Source organism: Fulmarus glacialis, unplaced genomic scaffold (genome assembly GCF_000690835.1).
Source record: "Fulmarus glacialis isolate BGI_N327 unplaced genomic scaffold, ASM69083v1 scaffold12153, whole genome shotgun sequence".
Lineage (NCBI taxonomy): Eukaryota > Metazoa > Chordata > Aves > Procellariiformes > Procellariidae > Fulmarus > Fulmarus glacialis.
Window position 1 is genome coordinate 330 of NW_009203603.1, and position 11,292 is coordinate 11,621.

General features: G+C 40.2%; 1 protein-coding gene across 1 annotated transcript; it reads right to left on the reverse strand.

Moving 5' to 3' along the window:
• Nucleotides 1-1,137: 1,137 nt before the first annotated feature.
• LOC104074546 (scaffold attachment factor B2-like) lies at nucleotides 1,138-11,070 on the reverse strand (the record flags this gene model as incomplete). The annotated part of the gene is given in 15 exon segments (XM_009574699.1): nucleotides 1,138-1,264; nucleotides 1,484-1,550; nucleotides 1,751-1,863; nucleotides 2,633-2,745; nucleotides 3,573-3,612; nucleotides 4,380-4,520; nucleotides 5,043-5,112; nucleotides 5,115-5,323; nucleotides 5,986-6,122; nucleotides 6,664-6,752; nucleotides 7,521-7,666; nucleotides 8,606-8,706; nucleotides 8,805-8,954; nucleotides 10,147-10,247; nucleotides 11,021-11,070. Coding segments are annotated over 15 exon segments (1,654 nt in total), but the record flags the coding sequence as incomplete, so codon positions are not given.
• Between the last annotated feature and the right edge of the window lie 222 nt (nucleotides 11,071-11,292).

Genomic DNA, 11,292 nt, shown 5'->3' on the forward strand with positions numbered 1-11,292 from the left:
AGGAGGGGATCTGAGCAGACTACAGCTGTCCTCAGAGGGCAAGGACCTGAACAAAGATGGCATAGAGGAAAAAAAGAGTGAGTTTTGGGCACAAAGATGGCTGTAGGAGACATTCTGAGGGAACAAGACAGGCCCAAAGTGTGCTAGAGAGCAAGTGTCCCAAGGGGAACCCGGATGGCCTCGGGATACATCAGGACAGGGAGCAGAGGGGTCCTGGGGGAGCCAGAGTGACACAAGAAGGCTTGGGGACATGGTGAGGAACTTGGGGGGGATCTGAGCAGAGTACGGGGGGGGGAAGGCAACATAATGGGAGCAGAAGGGTCTCGAGAGGGCAGGGCAGGGAGATGAGAGGATTAGGGTTCTCCCAGCCCTTGCAGGGGCTCAGGGGGCACCTGCCGCCACTCTCCTGGGCCTTGCAGGGGAACAAGGGATAGGCAGCCAGACATGGGGGGCTGGTCAGAGGGATGGGGAGAGAAAAAAGGATCGAGAGTAGGACAGAAAGAATGATGCAGAGCAACAGAGAGGGACAGAGACTAGAAGAGGGACAGGCATCTAGACTGAGTTTCACTTCTACGTGAACACGGGACACCCACATGGTTAAATGGGAACTAAACTATTACGTAAGGTGGTGTACCAGCAGCTTGGGGATCCAGCATCTCTTTGGCTTAGGACAGCGCTACTTTCTACTCCTACTCATTCATGGTGTAACAATTGGTGGAGAAATAAATGAGAATACGTTGATCCCTTCTCCCTCTCAAATGCAGATAAGGACACACACATCCACACCGTCACAGATTCACGGTGCTGAAAGCCAACTGTCTCTCCTTTACTGCCTTTTAAGCCCCTCGTGAGAGGCATACTGCCAAAGACTCTAGAAACAAGAAATTAGTAAAAGTGGTTTTATTATTTTTGAAAAATGGAATGTTTCACTAACAGAAACCTTAAGTGATGTTTGACCAAGAACACGTTTATTACAAAAAAAGAAACCAAACCAACAAGTTGACATAATATTTGGCTACAATGCGGCAGCAGTCTTGTAATCACGAATTCAAGGTGACCCTGGTTAATAAAATTCACCACCATTGTCATCTGGCATTAAAAAAAAAAAATATATATATATGTATATATATAGTGCTTTCAGTAGCGGCGGATAAAACGGGGTTCAGTCGGTCTGTTCGTCCGCTCCTGGCCCGCAAACACTCCTTGTATTCCGCTACTCTGCATCATCTGGCTCTGGTTTCCAACTTGCGTGAAGCCTCCGCGCCTAAACACAAGACCAGACAAATTGAAAATTTCCCTGAAAAGTTAATACTACTGTGACTCTGAGAAAAGATGTTTGCTTAGGTTTTTTTCTACTTGCCTATCCACAGTTAAGTAGAAGCTGAAAGTATTATTTTTCACAATTGACACAGGATTTTTTTCTTTTATACAGATCAGTCAACTATTATAAAAACATTGTAAGCACTCTGACAAAGCTTCTTACCCCGACATCCCTCCTCGATTCATCACATGGCCTGGTCCTGACTGACCAGGCATGCTTCTATCACCACCTAATTTAAAAAAAAAAGAAAAAAAAAAAAAGACACACTTTTGTGTTTTCCTAATAAAAAAAGCCACCTTGTTCCCAGAATTTTATTTGCTTTCTTGGTAATGCTGTTAAAGCTCCGTAGGAATTTTAACTACCGCTAGAAGTTCAGCAGCAGTAATTCATAGAAAAAACCACGATCACACTGGTAAGCAGCAAGTGTACCTTGCCATCTCTCATGATCCCGTCCCATCATTCCTCCATCCACATTTCCCTGCCATGAACGATCTTGATGCCCCTCTAACTTTCGACCATGATCTCCCCAGTCACGTCCATCTCTTAAAAAAATAAAAGAACATCTTCTAGGTGTGTCCCTTATCCATTTAGCAGCATAGGGTAAAGCCAAACACCGTACCCCATACAAAAGTATATTAAATTGTTAATCAAGCTGTATCTATAGCCACCCAATCATTGCAATAAAAACTGATCAAAGAAAAAACGACGAGGAACTTGCTGAACAGCGTCCTTCGCGCAACAAAGCTCATCTTTTTCTGATCTATAGAGACATAATTAGTATCACAATGTACTAAAATACTTAAACATGGAACAATTTGTTGACCGCCATTCCTCTTACGTAGAACTGAACATTATGCATCTGAAATACGCCTTGCTCGACTAGCTAGTTTAAAGAGAAACCGCTTTGATTCCACAGATGAGCCTCAGTTCCTCACCCCCACTGTTGCAGAGATTCTGATTCTATTTCCTTAAAACCTGACCGCTAGCCACAAATGAGACTTTTGTAGGTGTTACTGGAGCATCCGGTACAGGACTGAATCTCATCTGTAGAAAAGAAAGTTATTTACAAGAGAACCACAGTTATGAGCTGAGCTAACTGAGCAGCACTTCTTTACTCACTACAACGCTCCATTCTCTTGGTGCATGGGGGAGCTACACGTGCGAATTCCTTGCTTCTCCAGACGCTCAAAGAAACCATCTGGAGAGGATTCACACTTGTCAAACTGCTTCCGCTGTCACCCTTCAAAGGTTCACCGAGTGTTCAAATTTTAAGAACCAACAAATCACTTCCCTTATTTCACATGCACTAACCGGGTTTGTGGAGGTATCCCTCTCCCTTCACTCATTCTTCTGTCAGACCCATAGCCACCCCAACTATCCCGGGAGTGACGATCAGGCCCTCCATGGCGTTCATCTGTGTAATGCTGGAAGGCAAACGGTACAGAGTCATGCTAAGAATCAATACAGGTTTTCCTTCTAGGATTGCAAAAATTCAGCTCCTCAGAGGTTGCCTTTCTATAAGCTGTCAGAAAATAAAACAGCAGCTGTCTCGCTTTTTACTGGTTCCATTGTTGCTACTGTGCATGGTTCACTCTAGGCATTTACTTTGTTTCACAGCACAGATTCCGCTCCGCTCGTTGGTGGAAGAAGGCTTTTTGTTTGGTACGGTGGTTCTTTTGTTTGGTTGGGGTTTTTTAAGGCTTACACTCTGGCTCCAGATTTTTAGTTTTTACATAGAATATGTGCCTACTTCCTACCTCTCTTCAGAAATGAAAGGTTTTGTATACCATTGTGGTTCACACCTGTCCTTTTACAGTCATCTGCCTTGTTCCATTATGACACCAGTTATTTTCTACAAACCATTTATATAAACGTCAGAGAAGGGATCCTTCGCCAGTGAAGGATAAGACACTACAGTAACTACCTCTTAACGCAATACAGACACCTAAGATCGTTAACCAGAAAACTTTTATCGCCACGTACCAGCCTGAAAAGATGCCGCATCGTAGCTCCCATCGCTCGGAGGTTTCCCCCCGCCCCTATCTGTGGCTACCACCCTAGCAAGCGGATAACTTCATAATTTACATTCCACACATTAGCGTGCAAAATCTGTTGCTGCTTGAACATCTGCTCAGTTTAAACCCAGTGGGGGTTGCATTTAAGAATAGGCAGCATGCAGACTGTGTTCTTTCTGCTTTGGGGTCGGTTTGTTTGGCTGTTTAACTGAAGCAGTTATTTGGGTATAACTCACCTGCCCATCTCGATCTGGTATTCCTCTCGAACCGTCTCTTCTGGAACAAAAAAGGAGAAGTTTCAGTTGGATCAACACAGTAATCATAATTCCGATGTCTGTATGAAAGAACGCATGAACATTTGTCTTCATTAGGCTGTAAAGCTGAATGCCAATGTTTGTTTAGTGGTAAGTATTCAAATGAGTTCTTGTTTCATAGCATAGAAAGAGATCAAAGTAACATCTATTACTGTAATATGGGTAAGCAAGGCATCACTGAGGCATGGTCAGGTACTTGATGGCACCAAGGGAGAATACTGAGTGAACTACCAGTACCAGAAATTAGTTAAAAGCAAAAGGAAAGCGGTGTGGTTTTTGCCAAAGATCCTTTGAGAGCAAAACAGAAGTCTCACTAGCACCACACAAAGTATTTTTGCATTCTGTGGAACTAAAAAATCTGCATTAGCTAGGCTGCAAAGAGGAAAGTAGGAAGTTTTAAAGCAAAAGGAAATGGCTAAATCTTAGGCTAATGAACAGGGATTCATAAACTAGATTTCCGTTTTTCTCAAGAGAAGCTGTAGGATCTTCCTCGGCATCACAGCAGACTACATTAGGACTTGGCTTATCATCTTTATGCAGCCTCTTTCCAGTATGTCCGTAAACAACGGAAACGCTGGATTGCAAGCACGTATAAAATTAGACACGAGAAACGCACAAGAGTCATTTGTTTCGCTCTTCTCTTTTGGCACCCTTCAAGCCACAAGTAAGCTACAAAAAGACCCCTAATTTCCATAAAGGTATAGGAAGAAAAGACACCGCCTTGCTGACCTGTCCAAACAATGGTCTTGGTATCGGCCACGATCCCTGTGGTCGAAGTCGTGGAAGCGGTCTTGACGACTAAATTCAGAATGATACCTATCATCCATTGCCATTCGCTTCGCTTCACCTGGCCAGTACGGGTCATCTCGCCTGCAAAAAAGGTCATGATCAGTAGTAATCTGAAAACAATCTTCCTTTCCTGCTCTCTTGATATCAAACCTCATTCAATCCAATTATAGAAACGATTATTTTTTATTTATAATTAAAAACCCTTGTGTGTTAAGCGGGCATCACATTTCAGTTTCAGAGGAAGCTAGGTATATCGACACTACAGAAAAAACTTAATCTTAGCATGTGCCGACGTGAGAAGAGAATGACTATCTGTTCCCACTAGCAATCCTGTTTTAGAGTCGATACGCACAGTTTCTGTTCTCTGTCACTCCTCTTTGGGAAATAAGAATTTTAAACCTGCTGTAATAAAATTGTGCTTACAAGTATACAAGTCTTTCTCAAGATCAATATTAGTTAAAAGCAACATGTGAATAGACTTTCAGTTGTGAGCTCCCATGACTGCTTTAGCAAGAGTACTCACAATTTACACAGGCTTTAGAATGCTCTATCTGTAAGTGGATATGGCCGAAGAGTTTGGAATCTCATAGCGGGAATCATTACCTGCCGTCAGGATCATAAGGCCTTCTCATGGCAGACCGCCGTTCTTGTTCGTAGCGTAGCTGTTCCTGCTTTCCCTCTCTCGCTGGATTCGTTCCTGTTCTCGTCTCCTCTCCTGCTCTATGTGCATTCTTTCTCTCTCCAATCTCTCCCTCTCCAAGCGCTCTCTGTCAAGACGCTGCCTTTGAAATTCAAGTCGTTCTCGCTCTCTCTGGAGCCTCTGTCTTTCATCCCGCTCATGAATAGCTTGAAGACGTTGTTCTCGTTCTCGCCTCTCTCTCTCTCTAATTGAAAAAAAGATATTTTGTTTTCAATTGAGAATCTTAAGTCTAAGCTTTATTGCTTCTTTGTTTTGGGTGGAGTTTCTTGTTTGCCTTTTTTTTTTTTTTAAAAAAAGTTTCTATGTCCTTCCCACTACCTGCTTAAATGTGAATGATCTCTTCTCAAGTAAATCACAGCTGCTTAGTTTAGGGAAGGGGGGGGAGGGGGGGAAGAAAAAAAAGTCCATACAGATGAAAGAAGCAAGGGTAAGCATTCTGCGTAAGTAACACAGTATCTACTCTAACTCAGCTCTGAAAAAGCTTTCATACAGCACAACATGTCCTAAGACAGAAGTCTGACAAACAGGAAGTATTTACAAACTTCCAGGGAAAAATCAAGTACGGAAATTCAAATTTGATCAAGTGGAACGCGAGACCTGAAAGCACTTAGAAAAGTTATTATTCAACAAGAGTCTCCCGAAAAGCATAGGCTTAGAGAAGATCGATTTCAGTAGTAAAAACCTTCATAATTTGGCATGATGTCTGTTCTATCAATGGATTAGTATCAAATCGATCTGAGATACTGTTGGAGGGCCAGCATGACACTACTTTGCAGCCTGTTCAAAACACAGATAAGGGAAGTAAAAACAAATGCCAAAGTTTAGAGCAAAACCGGGAAAACTCACCGGCGTCTTTCCGTTTCCCTGATTTCTCGCTCCCTCTGTCTCTGACGTTCACGTTCTCGCTGTTCTTTGATTTTATCAAACGATAAAATATCTTGCTTTTCTTTGCTCTCGGATTTGCGATCCTGGCTTTTTGTACTCTGAGTTAAATCAAAACAATACATTACCTGAACACAGTGCATTTTTAGCTAAAATACCTAGGCAAAAAGCCTACCTTATGCCAACATGAACAAAACAGACCCTCGTACCTTCCCAGAGGTAAATAATGTTGGAATTCCATGGAAAAGTAGGTAGGGGAAAAGTACCCTGAATTTGGCTAGAACTTCTTAAGAGTTTAAATATATATAAATACTAGGGGCACATGATCTGACTTGCACCAGTGGCAAACGATATACCGCTTTAAAGGTCACTGGTCACCACGCTCCACGCTCGGGGAAACACATCATCATTTTCATATTGCAACTCTACTTCTTCAACTAGGACAGCAGCGACAAAAACTATAAAGAAGGTGAAGCATAAGCATTTACCTTTGCAGCATCATTAACACCCTAATGCTCTCCAGAAAGCAATAAAAGGATAACTGTTCCCAATATGCAAGACAAAAAAACCCTTCAACTATATGCATATAAAGCTATTTGACACCTATTTTCACATAAAGGCTTCTCTGAATGTTGTACTTACCCTCTCTTTTGATGTAGAAGTTTTCACACTAATAACTGGTTCTCCTTTAGATTTATCCATTACCACTGTCCTTTCAGTTCCTCGACTTGCTAGAAAACAAAATACATCCGAGAAATAATAATATCCAAGACATTCAAAATTCCTGCTAGATTTAAAACTGTCGAGATACTAAGCAGTAAAAAGTTGTTGTATTGAGGTTTTAAATAACTTATGGAAGACTACATTTATGATTTAAATAGCTTACCAAGATTTGGCCAAGTTCGGGATGGGGGCAGTACAGCTATCACAAAATTACAATAATGTTTTCTGGCAGGGATGACAGTTCAAAGAAAGTAAATTTAATTTCATTCTTCCTTCTGCAAAATACATCCCTTTGCCACAGTTAAAAAAAAAGCACCAGAACCGCACACTATTTCAGGTCTAAAGCCAGTGATAGTTCCATAAAATTCACAGTTTACCATTTTGAGTATTTAAAGCCCAGCAATTATGAAAACTTCGTGGCTAAGTTACTAGCGTTTTAAGTCAGAAAAAAGTTTTCAAGGTATTTTCTGGTACTGGTTTTTGTTCACCAGGAAAACCTCAGTATTACTAAGTATGCCTCATGGTCTTTTTACTGAATTATGAATCACATCTAATAAGAACACTGAAGTTTGCAGAAGCTGAAATCTACTAATCAGCCACAATTCTGAATGTTTATGCTTGTTCTTCCATTTCCTACTTAGCTGATAAAGAAAATTTATTTGGATGCAAAGTAGCAGCTTTGTTGCAGTCGCTTATATTATTTGTACCAATTTTTTTAAATTTGTTTTTTAAAACAAATATCCTTGAAAACATTTCTGAAAGGCAGCTAGAATTACCTGATTTGCTTGCCCTAGATCTATCAGAGGATCCGGCCTTTTGTTCATCTTTCTCTTTTCCTTCTTTTTCGTCTTTTCCATCTTTTTCTGATTTCTTAGCATCATCTTTTTTGTCGGTCTTCTCCTCCTTCTTAATACCAACAGACCTACAGATAAACTTCGCTTTAATAGAGAACCTAACAAAAAGTGCTATATAACCACTCTGATCAAGCCAACCATGTCAAAAAAAAAACCCCACACCCAAAAAAACTCAACACAAAAACCCTCCAAAAAATACTCTCAGAAAACCCACTCCCAATACCTTCCATGCTGCAGTGCTGAAGCCAATGCATACTTGTACGCGCAATTAAGAGTACCAACCAATACTGAGCTAAAGCTGACCAAAAGTGAGAAACAACAGATAATCCTTCTGAGTATTTGGAGACTTTGAGTGCTAGAAGTCTTCTGTTCTGCCTATAAGTAAAGTTCATGCTTAGCATAGGGGGAAGAGGGTCCACCCAGGTAGAGATCGAACTCCACCGCAAGAGCTTTTGTAAACAAATACCTTAAACACCCGATGCATAGCCAGCCTGCCAAAGCATCTCCTTTGCCAAATCTTTTAAAATTTTATGAGAGAACAAAAAGTAGTAAAGCAAAACGCCTCTTTCAAAAGCAACAGACCACTTGAAAAACAAATATTGAAGTATCACTCACTAACCATGCAAACAGTCTATCAAAAAGACAGACGAAATCCTGGAAGTGTTTGTCAGTTAAAAGAGCAGACCAAGCCAGAGTCAGATCAGAAGACGAACGATTCTGATAAAAATAATGGTTTATCTAGAAATGAGTTGATTGGGTACCTCCTGATATAACTGACAAGTTTTGATACTAAACCCTGAAGAGCTCCGTATTTCTGAACGGAGGGCCAATTAAGATGCACTTACTGCTGTAGAACACCAATTTCAATTTTCCAAGTATTACTCCTATTTCAGATGCCGTATGAAGCAGCAAATTGAGATTTATTACAGTTACTGTTCACTTTGGTCACGTAGCTGCACTTCAAATGAGTGGCCTTTAAACATAGAAAAATACCAAAAACACTTTACTTCTCAGATTTGGACTCTGCAGAATGGTGCCTGTCTTTTTCCTTCCTTGTTTCACCTTCCTTTTTGTCTGAAGGCTTTTTCCCAGCTGGTTCATTTTTTGCCTAGAATTTTAGCCAGAAATATTTTTATAATAAGAGACAGACATTAAACTTGCACACTTTTATTTTCATTACACTGTCATGGAACAGCTACCACTTACCTTTTCCACAGAAATCATTTTTCCATGCAGCTCTGTCCTGTGGAGATGATTAATACACTTAGTGGCTTCTTCAGATGTTGACATTGTAACAAAGCCGTAACAGCGAGCGCCAGGACTGCGAGCATTTGTCACTACTTTTGCACCGACCACCTTTAGGAAAAAAATTATTCTGTGTTTGCAGATCCGTGGCCAAATAAATTCCAACTTAATCACCATTTGAGCAGCTCTGTCTACCAGTACCACACAGTATAGCACCTATCCATTTTTAACAGGGAGGAAATATGCTCAGCACACAACATTCCATCAGCATTCTCAGAAGATGACATTGTTAGGCTCGTTTGCCAGGCAGCAAAGGAAAGGTTATCGTTTTAACCTGACCTCTATACTGTTGGGCCAACCGTGTTCTAGAAGTGCCTCACTAAAGACTACTTCACAGAGTATGATGTGAACAGCGTTTACACCCAAGTCAACAGCAACACAAACACAGCTAAAAGGTTCAAATTTAAGATTATTCCACGTGTCCTGAAAAAAGTATAAAACAAACACAAAATTCTATGAAACAGATAAATCTGATTGTGGAACAGATTGTTGATATAGCTCTACTGAAAAAGAGACCACCATAATAACCAGCTCAGAAAATTTACCTTCAAGTTGCTGAGCAGGTCAATAACATAAGGCAGACATATATATGCAGGGGAGAGCGGGAGTATAATAATAAAAATAATTTAAAAAAACCTACCACCACTTTGTCTTTTCTTACAGGACACCTCTGCTAGTTTCTGTCCACAGATGACAATCTCTGACAGTGCAGAGGCACACACTTAGTGACACAAACACTTAATAATACATTCAGAAACGTATTAGGAGGAAGGGGAGATGGTCACGGAAAGAGTTCTCTTCCACAACTTCTGCTCTCATAACCTAGCTGGCACTGAACAACAAATGGAAGCCTGCCCTCAAAGACTAGATTTCTCCAAGGAATATCCCTTGAAATGAAACAGTTTAAAACAGCATTAACTATCGCTGGACACCCAAGAGGTACAATTGACTACAGCGCACTAGATGACAACCCACCAGTATCTCCTGTCAAGAATTGCCTCATTTTTACAGGTATCTGCACAGAGATTCTCCGAAACCTGTATTTCTGCCTGCCTCTCTCCCCTGCCAATTTCAGACAACCTTCTTTATGAAATATGCTACTTTCAGATACAGTGTCAAAAGAACAAAAGAAAGTTAAGTGCTTAGCCTACCCAGTTATTCATTAGGAAAAATAAGAGCTAAATTTAAGGTCATCCTTTTAAATTGATAAAATGGTTTGTTAATTTACATATCCGCTACATACCTTTCCATACTTGCTGAAAAGGTTCTTCAAGTCTGTAGCTCTAGTAGAAGATGAAAGTCCACTAACCCACAAATTTCTGCCAGAACCACTACTCGCACGGCCTAAGGTACAAAAAAGCCCAACATAAAAGATCATGTAGCACAAGAATGCAACAGTGAAAAAGTAATCGCCCTACGAACCCCACTTTTTTCTTCATAAACCTCTTCAAACGCAATTTTACTTTTATCTCTGCCAATCAATCTTGAAATCAATAGACACATTGCAGCCTGCAAAAATGAACTTCTGAACTCCATACTTGATGTGCATTTGCATAGTCTTAATGAGTTTTCATCTACATATTGTCTTCCTACACTTCAATCACTTTTATGAGAATTACAAAGTATTAAATGTTAATTCACAAGAAACATCTTTTTTTTAAAAAAACTTTGTCAGTTAAGAAGGTTACAGAAGTTACATGACCTGAAATTTACAATTCATGCTTTGAAGGCCTATGTTACAACTGCATTGAGAGTTCACTGAATTAACAGTCCTCACCAGAATTGCCACACAGAGTATAAACCCATAGATTTAGGCATCTGTTGAGATTTCTCAGACAAATCCTGGTCTTGCCGGTACCTATCACCATTCACGAAGCTAGTGGGACTCCAATATAACTATTACAGTGAAGATATATGCATGCTTAGGGAATTAACAAGACACAAAAAATAAGCAATGCAAGAAAGGCAAGTCAAAAGGAAAGTGGAACTGTTACTCCATTCACTCCTTTGAATGTTTACTTACTACAATTGACTCACAAGTAATGGTTAGATTTGACCCTGTAACATTTTTTTTCCAAGTAATTTGTATTTTTTTTTTTTTTTAAAAAAAAACATACCTTTCTCATCTTTTGAGATTATCTTTGTATCTCTGTCCTCCTCAACAGGGCTAAAGACAAAACACCACGTTATTCAACCGATCATATGCAAAAAGAACGCTAATTCTAGCTTGTGCACTAAAATTGGATACCTACCAGTAAATTAGTTCTGAAATAAACGCTATCTTTGCAAATTTATAGAAGAATGACAGGAAATATGGGATTCATATCCTTAAATGGACAATTCTCTTTTGCAGATGACAGAAATAAGAGTAATTTAAGAAAACAACCTT